Raw genomic sequence first — 17988 nt, 5'->3', positions numbered from 1 at the left:
ATGGGGGGCATGTCTCTGAAGCAGTGTCTCTTGGGGGGTCCACGTCTCCCTGAAATCCAGGAAGCCCATTGTTGTACATTCCTGGGGCTCTTCTGACAAATCCCTGTGAACGTGGTGGCTTATAAGAACGTAAATTTATGCTCCCCCAGCTCTGGAGACCAGAGTCTGAGATCCAGGTGGGGCAGGACCAGAGATCCAGGTGGGGCAGGGCCACTGAGATCCAGGCGGGGCAGGGCATGTTCCTTCCCAAGACTCCAAGGAGAGTTCTTCCTGCCTCTTCCAGCTTCTGGGGTTCCAGGCATCCCTGGGCTGGTGGCTGCATCCTTCCATCTCTGCTTCCATCTTCATGTGGCTTCTTCTCTGTGTCTGTGTCTCTGCTCTTCTGTGTCTTACCGTTATCATTGGATTTAGGGCCATCCTGAAGCAGGATAACCTCTTCTTGAAATCTTTGACTTCATTACATCTGCAAAGACCCTGTTTCCAAATAATACCACATTCGCATGTACTAGGGACATGGACGTGGACCTGCCTCTCTGTGGGGGGAGACACAATTCAGCCCACGACACCCTTCATCCTCAACAGGTCCACAGGACGGTGCCACATGGAACTGTTGGACCTTCTTCCCCCAAACTAAACCACTCAGCAGATCCCTGCACCCCTGCCAGAGTTTCTGGTCAGATGAGCACAACTTCTCAGATGCTGACACAATGCCCTGGAGTCTTGTCCACCCTCCCTCTGCTGCCCACCCTCCCCCGCCCCCGCCATCTTCTTGGCTAAGCATCTCCCTGTCACCCCCGCTCTTCGCCCTTGGCTCTAGCCTCTGTCCTGATTGGTATCACAGCCCCCACACTGCCCTGGCTCTTCCTGTGGCTTTTGTCACAACAGGGACATCTTTAAAACAAAACAAAAGCACACAGAATGCAAAGCCACACACATAGGCACTTCCTGTCATCGGGTGATTTCCTGCTGCCCTTGGCATGAAGAGCTCACTCAAGGGGTCTCACAGTCCCTCCCTTCTCTTGCTGTGCTCCCTAGTGCTCCTCCAATATCCCAGTACTCTCTGTGGCTCCCGCCTCATTCTCTTTGCTTCTTCCCAATCACCCTCCAACGTAGTGTTCAGTCTGCTCCACTTTGCAGTTTCATTAGAAACTTCCTCAAAAGGAAATGTCTGGGGCACCCCGGGGGGCTCAGTTGGATAACCCTCTGCCTTCAGCTCGTGTCATGATCCCAGGGTCCTGGGATCGAGCCCTGCATTGGGCTCCCTGCTCAGCAGGGAGTGTGTGCTCCCTCTACCCTTCCCTGTGCTCATGGTCTCTCTCAGACACATACTCGCTCTCTCAAATAAAATCTTAAAAAAAAAAAAAGTCTTTTCTAACCCTTAAACCAAAGTGAGGTCCATTTGTTTCTTCCTCTACACACCTGTCTTACCGAGTCATCAAACCTGAGCAAGCTCATTAAACCCAAATGAGCTCATCGGTGTTGTTACAGCTATTAGAATTGGTGGTTACTGTCCACCTTTCTAGCCTGATTGTAACTAACCCCAGTGAACACGGGAACCAGACGTAAGTTGTTCTTGCTGCTTCGCAGTCGTATAGAGCACCTGACACAGTCAGATGCCAATGGCGGGGGAAAGAATGTCAAACCTCATTATGTGGACTGGGGTTTTTTTTTTTTTCTTTTTTAAAGATTTTATTTATTTATTTGACAGAGATCACAAGTAGGCAGAGAGGCAGGCAGAGAGAGAGAGGAGGAAGCAGGCCTCCTGCCGAGCAGAGAGCCCGATGCGGGGCTCGATCCCAGGACCCCGAGATCATGACCCGAGCTGAAGGCAGCGGCTTAACCCACTGAGCCACCCAGGTGCCCCGTGGACTGGGTTTTTGTTCAGAAAGTGAGGTTATATCCTTGGGATGAGTATTTTCACTCCATGGACTGCCTAACTCATTTGTGGTCAACGATGGAGTTTTCTAAATACTTCTAACCTGTAGTTAACCCTTGATAACAAGAACTGAGCATGAACCCAATGGTAGAACTTTAAAGCTGTCCAGTATGGCAGCCATTAGCCCCATGGAACATGGTAAGAGTCTTGTCTCATTAGCCAGTCGTATTTCAGATCCTCAGGAAACCCCCTGTCAGTGCGTGCCTACTGCAGCAGACAGCAGGATGGACAAGGTTCCTGCCCCACGGAAAGTTCTACTGGGCAGCGGGTCTTAACGGGGGACAATTCTGCCCCTACTGGGCACTTTGCAGTGTCTCAGCTGCAGTTTGGGGGGCTGAGATGTGGGCATCGGATGGAGGAAGCTGCCTTAGTGAGACAGATTCTCTCTCTGATTTGTCTGTCCATCCATCCATCCCCTCTTCCATCCATCTATCCGTCTGTCCATCCAACCATCCATCCATCCATCCATTTATACATCATTGATCCATTTATCCATCCGTTCATCCATCCATCCATCCATCCATCCATCCATCCACCCATCTATATATCCATCCATCCATCCATTCATCTGTCCGTATATCCATCCATCCATTCATCTGTCCGTATATCCATCCATCCATTCATCCATCCATCTATCCATCCATCCATCCATTCATCCATCCGTATATCCATCCATCCATTCATCCATCCGTATATCCGTCCGTCCATCCATCCATCCATTTATCCATTATTGATCCATTTATCCATCCGACCATTATCCATCCGTCCATTCATCCATCTGTCCATCCATCCATCCGTCCTTCCATCCACCATGGATTCATTTATCCATCTGCCCATCATCCATCTATCTGTCCATCTATCCATCCATCCATCTGTCCGTCCGTCCGTCCATCCACCCATCCACCCATCCATCCATTTATCCATCATTGATCCTTTTATCCATCTGTCCATCATCCATCCACCTACCCATCATCTGTCTATCCTCTATCGTCTATCAGTCCTTTGTCATCGGGCTGTGTATCTATCCTTAGCAATCACTTGGCAGTGGTTTTTAACCAGTGGTGTTTCTGCTTCTCTGTGGACACTTGACAAGGTCAGGGGACAATTTTGTTTGTCACAACAGGGTGTAGGGTTGCTGTAGGCATGTGGTGGGTGGAGACCAGAGATGCTGACGCCCCGCCCCGGAGAGTCATGCCGTCCCAAATGTCCACAGTGTACTGAGGTTGAGAAACCCTGATCTAAAGGGTGGTAGTACATTTTGGGGCATTTCAGGGGGTGACTGTGACATTCATCCCATCCTGGATGCACCATAGGGCTGCATCTATAACCTGCCTAGCTTTTAAATTGGGAACGTGTGAAGACCCACCTTTGTTCTTCTTGGTGAAGATTCACCCGAGTGACATTCAGAGCTCAGAGCTGCAGATACCGTGCTTATAGGAACACCACAGCCGAGCCAGGAATTCCAGGCATTTCCCTTGTGAGACATTTGCTCCTGTTGGGGGTGGGTGGAAACTTCCTGTGTTTTTTTTCTTCCTGATTATCCATTCTGTATCTCTGATAGGGGAGAGGTAATTTAGTAAATAACTTGTCAGTAGCAGAATTGTGCTTCCTAAATGGCTGTTCTATTTTTATCTTTTGAAATAGGACAGTGTGAAATCGAATGTCACTTGACTCAGCAAAATTTTGAGGGAGTTACTTGTTTAAAAAAAAAAAACAAAGCCATCTAGATGAGCAAACTCACACAATCCCCTGCCCCTCCCACCCAGGGCTGAGTTGAATTAGTCCAGCTTTTTTGCCTGATCTTTGAAGTAAATATTCCAAGTTAAAAAAAAAAAAGAATCTTCATGAGGTTATCCAAAACACACTTCTTTTCTGTAACTTTTGCTTATGGAGGTACAACTCACAGGCCATATGATTCACCCTTTCAAAGTGTCTGGTTCTGTGTTTTAAGTTCAGTCACAGAATTAACACACATTTTTTTTAAGGGCCTTATCCCCATAAAACAGAAGTCTGATTATACTTGTGTACAACAAGAATTTTATTTTATTTTATTTTTTTAAAGATTTTATTTATTTATTTGACAGACAGAGTGAGAGAGAGAGTACAAGCAGGCAGAGCAGCAGAGGGAGAGGGAGAAGCAGACTCCCCACTGAGCAGGGAGCCTGATGTGGGGCTTGATCCCAGGACCCTGGGAGCATGACCTGAGGTGAAGGCAGTCGCTTAACCCACTGAGCCACCTCGGTGCCCACAAAATAATTTAAAAAATGGGTTTATGAAGGAGGATTGCATGTATTAGATATTATTTCATATATTGTAGCTTATAACCTTTTCTGAGATTACCAGGAGGGGGAAATGCCAAAAAAACCCTCAAAAAACCCCCAAAACCAAAAAACAAAACCAAACAGGAGAGTTTTACAATGATAAATTGATGTACTGTGTTATAGTAGCAGACTCTTAACACCCTGGGTTTGAACAGGGAGGGGTCACTTACACACAATTTTTATTATTTTATTTTATTTTTATTATTATTTTTTACAATAAATGCAGTATGGTACTGTAAATGTATTTCCCATAGCATTTTATCAATCACGTTTTCTTTTCTGTAGCTCACTTTATTGTAAAAATACAGTAAATAATGCATAGAACATGCACGCTTTGTGGGAGTCAGTTGTCCTGAGGCAGGCTTCTGGTCAACAGTGTTCTACAGTGGTTCCGTTTTGGGGCAGTCAGAAGTTACACGAGGACTGTTTGGCTGCCTGGGGGTCGGCACTGCTAATCCCCACGTTCCTGAAGGGTCAGCTGTCTAGGTCACTCACGGAGTCCAAGAGCCTTCCTGCTGGGTACCAGTCTTGCTGAATTCCTTTAGACCACATCGAGCACCTGCTGAATGAAGGCTGTGTCATTTTCCACCAAGTCATGGACTGTTGGTGCATATGGGGCCATGGGGGGGAGGAGGACAGGGAGATGTACGATCCTCAGACAATCTTGGATCTGAAGCACGGTGCAAACCCTTCAGTAGCTTCTTGGGGGGTGCCACCCGGGAAGGATTGTGGTCAGTACTGCTCACTGTAGACCCCCTCTCTCACCCTCTGTACCTTGATATACCACACCAAGTTGAAGGAGAAGGAAGGAATGTTCCCTGGAAATGCAGGGCAGGGCACAGTGGTTGGCCAACCAACGGGCAGGGCTGGGGGGGTGCTCTGTTCACTTCTGAGGACACCCCCTTTGAAGCATGTTTCTCTGTGGTATGCATAGGGAAATCATGCACCTCAACATTTCCTTCCCACATCTCTGCAGCCCTGCTAGGAAGCTGTCCTGTAGATTTCCCATCCACCACTGGCCTATTGGCCATCCCCCCATTTCAGGGGCACAGGGTCTCCTGCACCCTCCTTTCCTCCCCTGGAACGTGCCTGCCCTGTTTCCTTAGCATCTGGGATGCCCGTGGGATAGGGCACAGAGTGTCCTGATTGAGGAGACACTGCATTTTAGGACACAAAAGCAGGATGGGGGTGATGGTGAGCTACATGGGTCTTTAACTCAGGCACGGCTGTGCCGTCCCTCCCGCGTGTCAGGAGCGACTCTCACTTCCCTTCCTATCAGTCGCAGCTGGTGTTTTTAAGTGCTGTCGTCCGTATGTTACTGTTCTACTCACGCATGGCATGCTGGGCGTAGGCTCTTCCAGGATGGGGGGTGGACACGGGCTTGGTCTTGCGCTGGTTTCTTGTTTTTTTTTTCTCTCTGTGCGTGAAGCTTTCAAGAGTAGTTTTGAGCGTCCCAACATTGTGTGTCCTATTATTATGTGAAGCAGGAAGTTAAGTGTTAATGCCAAGTGGGTTTTGATGAACTTCTATTTTCTATTTGGGGAATATGCTTAAAAAGTGAATTAGTATCTGTCTGTCTATTTATAAGCTGGTGTCTTTCTGTCCATCTGTCCATCCATCCATCCATCTCTTACCTATCTCATTTATGTTCTCTGTCATCTATCAGTGTATGTATCAACCACCTGTTTATTTGTCTATCTCTCTGTTTATCTATTAGCTGTCTAATCATTCTGTCTCTCCATCCATCCACCCCATCCATCCATTATTGATCTCATCTATCTTACTTATATCAACCATCTGTCAATTATCTGCCTATGATCTGTGTGTCTGTCTGTGCTGATCTATGAGCTCCTATTATCTTCTCCTTCATGCTTCTGTCCATCCACTATCTGTCTTATTTATCTTTTCCATCAGTCAGTGTCATTGTCCATCCATCCACCCACCCCTGTATTCATCTGTCTGTCCATCCATCCATCCATCCATCTAACCATCCATCATCCACCCATCCATCTATCCCTCCATCATCCATCCATCCATCCAACCATCCATCCATCATCCATCCATCCATCCATCCATCTAGCCATCCATCCATCCATCATCCATCCATCATCCACCCATCCATCATCCACCCATCCATCTATCCCTCCATCATCCTTCCATCCATCCATCCAACCATCCATCCATCATCCATCCATCATCCACCCATCCATCTATCCCTCCATCATCCATCCATCCATCCATCTAGCCATCCATCCATCCATCATCCATCCATCATCCACCCATCCATCATCCACCCATCCATCTATCCCTCTATCATCCTTCCATCCATCCATCCATCCAACCAACCATCCATTCATCCATCATCCACCCATCCATCTATCCCTCCATCATCCATCCCTCCATCCCTCCATCATCCATCCATCCATCCATCCATCCCTCCATCATCCATCCATCCATCCATCATCCATCCATCCATCCATCCATCATCCATCCATCCATCCATCATCCATCCATCCATCATCCATCCATCCATCCATCTACCCATTATCTATCACATGACTCTGCATCTCTCCATCTTTAACTCCTTTTGTGACTCTTCTTGCCCTGGCATCAGGGAACACATTTCTCTGTTACCCAGACAGAGTTAATTCCATGGCACAGAATAAAGCCCTATTGTCAAAGCCAGATTAAATAAATAAATGAAGTGACATTTAGTTTTGGGTGTGGCTTTGGGGAGGAGGTAGGAGTCCTGAATACAGACACATTCAAATCAAACCCAGTATCCATGTCTGTCTTTGTGTTTACTTTTTCTTTTTTCTTTTTTTTTTTTTTAAGCAGGCACCACGCCCAGCGTGGAGCCCAATGTAGGGCTTGAACTCATGACCCTGAGATCCTGACCTGAGCTGAAATCAGGAGTCAGACACTTAACTGACTGAACCACCCAGGCACCTCCGTCTTTGTCTTTGTTTAAATAGAAATGCCTTTGTAATTTTTTGTGTACATGTGAATACTTTTATGTAATTGCAGCTGGTAGTGGTTCACCCTGACCTGTCTGGGGCTGGCTGACAGGGGTTCTTAGTTGGGATCAATTGCTACCTTTTCGTTATTCTTCTCGTTCTTTTCCACAGCGTGTAAGCAGCGAGGTCATGGATTAGGTATTTAAACTCCTGTGCTGAGTTTGAATGCTCTTTTGGACCTGTGGTGTGTTGTGGTTCTTGTGTGTCTGTTTGATTATGAGCTCCTTGGGAACTAAGAGCATGTCCCGTTTGTAGTTGTACGTTTATAGTGGAAGACCTCATGGGGCACCCATCTGTGGGGAAACTCTGCTTGAATGGAGGCCAGCAAGAGGCACGGTTCTGTCTCTGGGAGTGTGTGGTGTCAGTGGGGACAGGATTTCATTTCATGTGGGGACAGGATTTCATTTCATTCTCGTTTCTTCATTTTCGCAGTTACCAGCAGTCAGGCTCAGGGCCACGGGCTAGGATGGACCCATCAATTAGTGGCAGTTGCTTAAAAACTTACAGGGACGGCAGGAAGAACATCACGAGGAGTCTTTTATAGGAAACTACAGGAAATGCCTCTTTTTGCTGCTGTCAAAAAACAGTGAAGTCCTTGAACTGAATTTAGCAGTAGACTAAATGTGTGGTGGGGGAAAAAAAAAAAGTAAAATAAAAGTTAAAAAAAAAAATAAAGTAACCTAAAAGGAACTATCCAAGAGGGAAAGATTCATAGCAGCTGGCTCAGGATGCTGTCCCTCCTAATTTTTTTGTTTGTTTCTTTGTTTTTATTGTAGCAAAGGAAGGTACACTCAGATAAGAGAGAAGGCGGCAGGTGACCTGCTCCAGTCACCTCTGACAGTCACTGGACTTCCAGCTAATCAGATGAAACAGATGTTCTTGGAGCAAGAGACTCTACGGATTCCTTTTGCAAAATATCTGTAGTCAGATCCTGCATCTGTGGCCTTAGGCAATAGGATTTCTTTCTTTCCTTTTTTTAAAGATTCAATTTATTTATTTTTTTAGATAGTGTACATGAGTGGAGAGAAGGGCAGAGGGAGACAGAGAGAGAAACCTAAGCAGACTGTGTGCTAAGCGCAGAGCCTGATGTGATGTGAGACCTCACCACCCTGAGATTAAGACTTGAGTTGAAACCAAAAATTGGGTCCTTAATGGACTGAGCCATCCTGGTACCATGTAATAGGGCTTTTTGAAGATGATAGCATAGGATTCCCATCTAGGGTATAATGATCGAGATGACTTTTTCTAAAACTGTTTAAGTGAAATATGTGACTGTTCATAATTTAAGACTCACAAGATGGGGCGCCTGGGTGGCTCAGTGGGTTAAGCCGCTGCCTTTGGCTCAGGTCATGATCTTGGGGTCTTCCATAATCAAAGGACATCCATGAAACTAGGAACTGGCTTCTCTTGATCCTGTTAACACCCATCTGGACCTTACTTGGATTACAGTGGAGGTACTTTTTTCTTTTTACAAATGTATGGAGATGCTTTAAATGCTCTGTGGTGCATTCTCTGTGAAATCTGAGGTATTTAGGGCCAAAGGTGTTCATGCCATACAGGAACATAAGACCAAGATGCCACTCTGGGATCAAATCTTCTCCTCTCTCCTGCTTCTCAGTCTATGTGGGTTCCTCTGACTTTGCCCACATTTGCAAAAGGACCTCTGTTGGTTTAGGCAAGAGATATTCTGCTGCTCCTTCCATTAAATGGATTCGTCCATTGGCGTATCCATGAATTCATTCATCTGCACATTTATCCAACTAACATATGCTCAGGGATTAATCACACAGGTATGGAAAACATGAGCCTACTGCCACAAGTTACAGTTCAATCCCAACATGCACCCCCCCCACCCCCCCGAATGGCGGTCTCTGGTACTTTGGAAGTTGGTGTGTTAACTGGAGCATTTTTATCATGGCTAAACTTACAGTAACATTTTCCCTGTGATTCTCTAAGTAAGAGCGCTTCTCACACCCTGGGCATTTCTAGATCTTGTTGGTCCTTCATAGTTCTGGTTGGTCCTCCCAGTGCCACGGGTAGTCTTTGGTGACTTGATTTCCCAGGTGGACTTTCATTGCCCGATATTACAGACATGGTGTAGAGAATCTGCCTCAGAAGGTGGGCAACCCCATAGCATCTCTTTTCAGATGACATTTCTTCAGCTGCATGTTTGCGGAAACTTCTTCAGATATAGGTTTTGCACATGTCAGACTTCGGAATAAGGATAACGTGGGAGTGGGAATATCAACCCTTCTCTTGTTCTCCCTGTAGCAGTAGATTTGTCCCTAGTCCCCATAGTCTGGTCTAGGATCCTTTCCGCATGGGGTATGTTCTGTCATTCAGTCAATGGTTGATAGATATCTGCATCTAGTACCACAAAGAATAAGGAGTAGAAACAAATGCCAGTTGTGTTTAATGGAGCTTACTTAAAAACAAAATGAAACAACAACAACAACAAAAAAAACCTATCTCACCCCAAATTTTTTGGGTGGGGGGGATGGTTAATGTTCTTGATATAATATACACACAACAACATTCATGCATTTTAAGTGTCTTCATTGATGTCTTGTTGACAAATGCATAGAGTTACATAACCACCATCACATAGGACATTTACAAAGTTGACTTCATTTTACGCTGATGGAAAATTCATTTATTTCCTCGACTGAGATGCCGTGTGATGGGCTCTGCATGTGTTATTTTATTAAAGTCTGTTGGGTGTAAAGACTTTTTCTTTCCAGTTTTATTGAGATATTATTGACAGCATTGTGTGAGTATAAGGTATAAGGTATACAGCATAATGACTAGACAAATACTTATTTTAAAATGATTACCTCAATGTAGTTGACATCCATCTCCTCATGTAGTTAAAAAAAATTCTTTTTCTAGTTTGAGGACTTGTAGGCTACTCTCTTAGCAGCTTTGACATATACCAGGTTGTATGGTAACGTCCCGGGACTTAGTTATCTTACAACTGGAAATCTGTACCTTTTGTACAAATTTGTACCTTTTGACCATCTCCATCCAATCTCTGTACTCCCATACCCCACCTCCAATAACCCCAAACTCCAAAAACCCTGAACTCTTATCTATGAGTTTTTTTTTCCTTTTTAGAATCCACATATAAGTGAGATCATTCTCTTTTTTGCCTTTGACTTATTTCACTTGGCATAACGTCCTCAAGGTCCATCCATGTTATTGCAAATGGCAGGAACCTTCCTTCCTTCCTTTCTTTCTTTTAAAATCCTTTTTTTTTTAAGATTTTATTTATTTGAGAGAGAGGCAGTGAGAGAGTGCATGAGCGAGGAGAAGGTCAGAGGGAGAAGCAGACTCCCCATGGAGCTGGGAGCCCGATGCGGGACTCGATCCTGGGACTCCGGGATCATGACCTGAGCTGAAAGCAGTCGTCCAACCAACTGATCCACCCAGGTGTCCCTCTTTCTCTTTTAATGGCTGACTGCTATTCCATGTGTATCTTACTGGGCAGGGGCAAATCTATGGCCATCCTTACCTGCAACAAAGCTAAAAAAATGGACTTTTCTACTTTCTGAAGGGAGTTATTGAGACCTCGGGGTATATACTGGTGAGCCTCCCAACGCCAAGTGGCGAAATCTCTGCCCATTTTCTTTCCACCACGTTCATGCCTTACAACCAACACCATTAATGTTGTTTTGTGTTCTGTGCATTTAAGCTGGCCAAACTGAAAATTGTAGAGAGCTAGTTTCATCCACCTTGAACGAGACTCCTGGCCTGTGTGGTCCGGTCACCTGACTATGGCATCCAGGGACTCCCGCATCCCCTGGGGTAGCTCAGGCTCCGGCTGCCTGAGTGCATTAGTAACCCGTTTGGAGTTCTGTGTGCTTTCAGCTGACCCTGCTCAGACAGAGCTTGAAAGACGTTGCCTACAGCATCGTTGTTTCCACGTTGCCGTGGAAAAATCTGAGTCATAGTTGGTGTTGTCTTTCACGTAGGCACAGGGAACGTCCAGATGCAGGTCAGACACTAGGGCTGAAAACGCAAAATATGATCTAGTAAATGGAACCCAGTGATGAAGGGGCTCCTTCCCCGGGGGTGGTGGAGAAAGGTGATCAGGAGGAACGGTACCGGAGAGAGAAAGGAGGGGGAAGCCACATGGCCTTCTTTCGACCACAAGAATGTGACAACATGGCAGACTTTCAGGTTGCCCTGTGCTCTGTCCTGTCCGAGAGAGGGACCGTAGAAGCCCAGGGATTCCTATGTTTGCCCCAGTTCACAGATCAAATAAAGGGCAAACCTTTCAGCAGGTGCTGGTGTCTCCCCGCATTGTGTGCACCTAACCCAACGGAAACCTCAGTGTCTGCCTAAATACCCCTAAGCTTTGCCGGTTCCCCCTCATTACAGCCTCCGCCGCCATAGCTCGCCCCACCCCGCCTCCCAACTGGGACTCAATTCCACAGCATCTCACCCCACGCGACTGCCTTACCCTGTTTCATTTCCGTGTTCACTTCCCAGTGACCTTCCAGTGAGCACATGCCTCATCATTTGCTGCTGCTTACACAACACTTGCTTTCCTGGGTTTTCACCACTCCCTCTCTGCTCCTCCTAGGGTAAAATATTCATGATCGGAAACTCTGTGTAAAAGCCAAGGTTACTCATCGTGGGCCCCGCCCCCCCGCCACCAAGGAGGCAAGGAGATTTATTTCACAACCCGGCAATTCTCATTTGTAGAAAACGCTAAAACAAAATGTTTTTGCTTGAGTGTGACTCTGTGCTATTGCTCATGTTGCCGTATGTAGGTCCAAACCCTGTGCAAGGAGAAAGGATGTCCGCCGCGGTGTGGTTGTGTTGGGAGGGAGGAGAGCGTCCTTTTGTCTTCCCCACAGATCTAACTGGTTCCTTTCTCCCTCTTAGTGAGGTTAATTGGCATTTTTCTAACCAGAGACCATTCCTGTTCACCGTTTTCCATGCTTTCTTCCTCAGAAAGACCCCTTCCTGTGCCTCATTGCTTAGACACACAGTGATGGAAAACCCAGCTGACATGGATAAGCTCACTGGGCACCTGGGATCCCAACACTCACACGTACCGGTTTCCATTTTTCTGCCCCTCTACTTTACCTTTGCTCTAGTCACAGAAAGAATTCGTTTGGATCTTTGATCTCAGGTTTCCATTAAGTGATTGCCCACCGGTATGAGGGGTGGACACCATGCCCCACACTGAGGCTCTGAGGAGCTGGACAGCCTGCCGGTAGAGAAAGAAGGTGCATTTGGGTTGGAAATGTCCCACCAGGGTACAAAACAGGGTTGGATTTCCTTGCATAGTTGTATTTTAAAATTTCACCCCAATCTCAGCCCTTTCTCCCTTTATATGCTACCTGAGTACCCATCCGTTCCCATATCATGTTGGTATCCATCCCATCTTCCAGTCCTTAGCAAATTCTAAAATAAAGACCAAGCGCTTTGAGCAGGCATTAATTAACGTGTTCAAGAGCCTTCTTCATGAGCATTGCATGCCTGATACCTTTGCCTATATCTAGAAATCCCAAAGACAAACACCACAACACGTCTTTGTCATACTGCTGCATTCCACCTGTCCTGTGTAAGTGTGTGCGTATGTGCGTAGTCTCCACAACGGCCCGTATGTAGAGGGGATGCCAGCTTTCCCTCCAATGCAAGAACATTGCAGAGGCAGGTCTTTGTCAACCTGCCTTCGACATGTCTTTGTCAACGTGTCTGTTGTACATGCCCTCATCTGAAAGTTCCAGAATGGAGCTTCTTGGAAATACTCTCACCTGCCGTATACCAGGGTTGGCAGCTGCAGAAGCTGATGGAGTCTCTTAAGGTCCTGATGCAGCCTGGTGTGCTGTCTCCCCTTCCAGGCACCGGGACGTTTGGACGGGTGCAGCTGGTCAAGGACAAGACGGCCAAGCATTTCTTTGCTCTGAAGGTCATGAGCATCCCCGACGTCATCCGCCTAAAGCAGGAGCAACATGTACACAACGAGAAGTCGGTGCTGAAGGAAGTCAGCCACCCCTTCCTGGTCAAGCTGTGAGTCCCTCCCCACTGCCTTCTCTGGGTCCTCACCCTCTCTGAGATGCCGGGCCGGGGGTGGGTGTGTGGAATGAGGTCACAGCTGGCCCTTTGGCCGGCTGGGACCAGAGCCTCTGCCTGGGCCTTGCTCCCATCCTGGGTGAGCACTAGGAGTGTGGGTCATCCCACCAGACACTCCAATCTTCTCATCCCTTTCTGGGTCACCGTCATCAGCTCAGCCTCATTCATGCGGGCCACTCCTTGGGTTTCTTGAGGATAACTATATCTCCATTTAGACGCACCACAAATGTGTCCAGTTGAGGGTGCCCTGCACTGAACAAATAAATCCCCGTCCTCCCACACTGTTTCCTAATACAGGATAAGACCATTTGGCACCCAGGTGCCAGAGGTGGGAGGCCCAGATAGCGCTCTCTTTCCCCATCCACGGCGTGGGTGCCTTTCAACTGGGATCCATGTCTCCCTTCCGCCATCTTCTTCTTGTTCCTTCTCATTCCCACCCCGCAGCCCCTGCCTGAGCTGGGGCCCCCATCTCTGCCCTGATGTTTGATACTGACCTCTCTCCTGGTGTTGCCCTAGCATTCTTCCTTCCTTCCAAGGCATTATTCATCTTCCAGCCATGGTGGTCCTCCCCAGATGCCTGTCTGTTGACCTTCGTTGGTACCTACAGGTCCACGGGGAATAGTGACCCCAGAATCTGACCCCAGCCACTTAGGGCTCATCGTGGACTGACCTCTGGATTTACCTTCTGCTTGCTATCTCTTTCCCTCCACCCTGCCACCCGTGGTCCCATCTCGGAAAGCCACCTGCAGTAGACGGGGGCAGGTGCTATCCTGGTGGACACTCCCTGTCTCTGGCGGGCCACCTCTCCCCTACAATGCTTCGTTTCTGTGTGTCTCCCCACAAAGCATCCCTCCCCCTGGACCAACTCCTGTCTTTCTTCTCTGATACACCTGTCCTCACACAGGGACAGCCCTTAGTCATGGCTCTGGAACGTCTCCCGTGCACGCAGACTCCGGGAAGGACGCCTGTAAATGCACAGCTGCCCCAGCCCCCCATCCTCCAAGCCCAAAGCGACGTGTGGCCCAGAGTCCCGACTCTGTTGCATGTTTAATGAGGAGGAGAAATGAATAGGCTGAATTTTTTTTTTTTGGTTTTACTTTCCTTTTATGGAGCTGCGGGTGATCTTGTGCCGATAAAGAGGGGTCAGGTGCGTCTCAGGGTTTCAAGTCCTGGAAACAAAAATAGCCAGTGATTCGGGGACTCAGCGTTGCTTGCTTGCCGCGTGTGAATTCTCCCATCCGGTCCACGGTGGAACAGCTGTTAGAAAAACGAGTGCGTTAGATCTTCCTCTGGAATTAAGGAAGCGTCTAGTTATATCTCTTGGAGGAACTAAAGTTGTGGTTCTAGGGAGGATCATTAGCTCGCTAGGGTTTTAAATAAATATCTTCTGTGGGAGACCTGGACTCTGTTATGATATTGCCAGATTGCCGTCACATGTCTCGGGCTTCCTTCCCAAGGCAGAGAGTCTCAAGCCAACCACTTCGCGGTTGAGAAGACACAACGACCATGTGTTGACACATGATGGACTCTGGATGGGCTTTGTGATTCGAAAACTGGAGTGCAGGTCACAGTCAAAGGTCGTCTTCTTATATGTCAAGTTCAGTGAAGGGTGTGGGTGAGGAGGAGGGATATTTCCTCATCATTAAATCAACATGGAATTTGAGGAACAATCTGATAGTCTTCTCAGAGGGGTTATCCTCAAAGGTTCTGGCAAAATGTGGTAGGACCTCATTTAAAAATCTGTCTACCGATCCTGATCAGTTTTTGGTCCCCCCCCCGCCCCCGCAGTACTGAGATAGTGCACAAAACGAGACACGTTGTCGTGTCTGCTGTCCTGAAATGCTCAGATTCTGGAGAGATTATTATCAACAACAGATCCTTTGAAGATCTAAAGTGATATGAAGTGATATACATTTCCAGGTGACCGTTACCTAAAAATGATGGAAAATGAGTTTGTCCACTTGGGCTGCCATAACTCAATACGATGGAGTTGGGGGCTTAAACAACACACGTTTATTTCCCATAGTCCTGGAGGCTGGGAGTCAGAGATCCAGATGGGTTCGAGGCTGGTTCCCCCTGACGCCTCTCTCCTGGGCGTGTAGACCCTGTGTTCTCCCTGTGTCCCCACATGGTCGTCCCTCTTTGCGTGTCTTTGTCATCTCCTTCTTTTCTTCTGCTTTTTCTTCTTCTTCTTCTTCTTGTCTTCATCTTCGTCGTCTTCGTCTTCATCTTCTTATTCTTGTCTTCATCTTCGTCTTCTTCTTCGTCTTCTTCTTCTTCTTCTTCTTCTTCTTCTTGTCTTCATCGTCTTCTTCATCTTCTTCTTCTTGTCTTCATCTTCATCTTCTTCGTCTTCTTCTTCTTTAAGCTTTTATTTATTTGTTTGAGAGAGAGACAGCACAAGCAGAGGGAGAGGCAAAGGGAGAGTCCTGTGGGATCATGGTGTACCCTACTGACTTAATCCCCTCGTTAAAGACCCCATATCCAAGTACAGTCCCATTCTGAGGTCCTGGGGTGAGGGCTTCAACATGTCAGTTTGGGGGGAGGGGATTTAATTCCAATATAACACCTACTTAATGACTTGCCAAGAGTAGACCTCTCAGTGCACGTGGACCATATTAACGATATTCTTCTAGAGCTTGCTTTTTTCTGTGCATTCTCACTGGAGTGACCAGGTCTGTCTACACATTGTGTTTGAGTTGAGCTAGTGAAATCAGGCTCTGGAAATTCTCTGAACATAGCACGGAGAGCGTGCTGTGGATGGGATCCACGTTTCTGGATGGGAGCCACAGAGTGTCCAGGACCACGTGATGAGGGACACGTACTAGTGGGGAGAGACCATCAGTGAAGAATGTATTTAGTCCCCCAGCTGCGCAGTTTGTCTTGTGAATGGAGGTCACTTCGCCCAACATCCTGCTTCCCAAACTGTCTGAAAACATGGAATGGGTTTTGATTGCATTTCTTGAGGCCACGTGGAATGCTGTTCATTCCGAGTATCAAGCTGGTTATTTGGGCTTTGAAGTTGGGGTTGAGTGACTTGGCAAGTCTGCCGGTGGTGTTGTCCAAGCTCAGTATGGGAACCGCCCCTCTCGTATTTTTGAGAAGATGTCAGGGGATTCATTAAATGTGCATTTGAGAACACATTCTGTTCGGGGATAAAGTTGTTCCAAAGGCCAGCTCAGCCCACGGCGATAATTTTAGAAGAGATGAGTAACTTACTTTCTGGGGTGCAAAATCCAGATTTCCGTGGGACAGAGGCTTGGGGTCTGCCCAAACACCAGCCTCCCATGTCTGCACCTTGACCTTTGGGGGCATAGAAATTGCTGGTGTCCTAGAGTCGTTTGACCCCAGAATAGGGTTTTCTGCCTTGGCACCATTGGCATCGGGGAACCAGATCATTCTCTGTGGTGGGCTGCTCTGTGTAATGTAGGAGAGTTAATAGCCTACCCGCACTCCCCCAACTCAGGCCAGTGCATGCCAGGGAAGTCTTGCACACCGGACATGTAGAGAGGAACCATCCCCAGACCCTCCTTTCCTGTCTCTCCTGTGAGCATGTGTCCTGCTTGCCTGTCTCCTGCAAGAACCCAAAGCCACAGAGTTCGGATCTCACTGTCTGCACAGAAAGGTGTCAGCATGTGGCAGGTGTTCCAACTCAAGGATGCCGAGTGCAGGGATGGCGAGGGAACGCCCTGCGTAGAGTACACACCACGCTCCAGACAAGGAGAACAAAGAGATGGAGTTTCCAGAGCAGACTCCCGTGATTATAGGGGCTGCCGGGTCTGAAATCCATGGGATTGGCTGGGTGATGTGAAACAAAGGTAAGAGCCGATGTTTCCGTCTTAAATCTGAACTCTGCACAGCCACCAGGGAAGCTGCTGACTCACGCACAATTTCTTTTTTTTTTATTTTTTTTTAAAGATTTTATTTATTCATTTGACAGAGAGAGAGATCACAAGTAGGCAGAGAGGCAGGCAGAGAGAGAGGAAGGGAAGCAGGCTCCCTGCGGAGCAGAGAGCCCCATGCGGGGCTCGATCCCAGGACCCTGAGATCATGACCTGAGTCAGGCACAATTTCTATATAGCCCTCCAGTCCAGAGGCAAAATTCCCTCTTTCATGGGAAACCTCACATTTTTTTGGTTCTTTTTAAAACTATTTTATTTATTAACAGAGGGAGCAACAGAGCACAAGGGGAGAGTGTGGGAAGAAGAGAGAGATAAGAAACAGACTCCCCGCTGAGCAGGGAGTCTGACGTGGGGCTTGATCCTAGCATCCTGGGATCGTGACCTGAGCCAAAGGCAGACACTCAAGCGACTGAGCTGCTCAGGCACCCACACTTTTTTCCCCGTAAAGCTGTCAGCTGATTAGATGAGGCCCACCCATATTATGGAGAGTCATGTACGTCTCCTCATGTCACTTGACAGTACATGTTAATCACATCAGGACCAAAAAATGTCTACACAGCAACATCAAGATTCCTGTTAGATCACATGTCTGGGCACCAGGGCCTCTTGGAATTGATCCACTAAACTAGCCATCACAAAGGGCAAAAACAAGAAAGCTTGAGCAGAAGAGCAGAGCCATTCCCTCATAGGGCATTTGAAGTGTCCACTGTAGCAGACGGGTCGGG

At 47.4% G+C, this 17988-nt stretch overlaps 1 protein-coding gene across 2 annotated transcripts in view; it reads left to right on the top strand.

The window, feature by feature from the left end:
- The window catches only part of LOC123935832 (cAMP-dependent protein kinase catalytic subunit PRKX), a 79430-nt gene that overhangs the window by 15877 nt on the left and 45565 nt on the right, over positions 1 to 17988 (top strand). For both annotated transcript variants that reach the window (XM_045996639.1, XM_045996638.1), the window contains exon 2: positions 13130 to 13298. In XM_045996639.1, coding sequence (XP_045852595.1) covers positions 13130 to 13298 — 169 coding nt within the window. The remainder of the gene's footprint in view (positions 1 to 13129; positions 13299 to 17988) is intronic.

The sequence above is a fragment of the Meles meles genome, chromosome Y (assembly GCF_922984935.1).
Source record: "Meles meles chromosome Y, mMelMel3.1 paternal haplotype, whole genome shotgun sequence".
NCBI classification, from domain to species: Eukaryota; Metazoa; Chordata; class Mammalia; order Carnivora; family Mustelidae; genus Meles; species Meles meles.
Note: the sequence above shows the minus strand (reverse complement) of the source record. Positions and strands in the feature narration are given on the sequence as shown.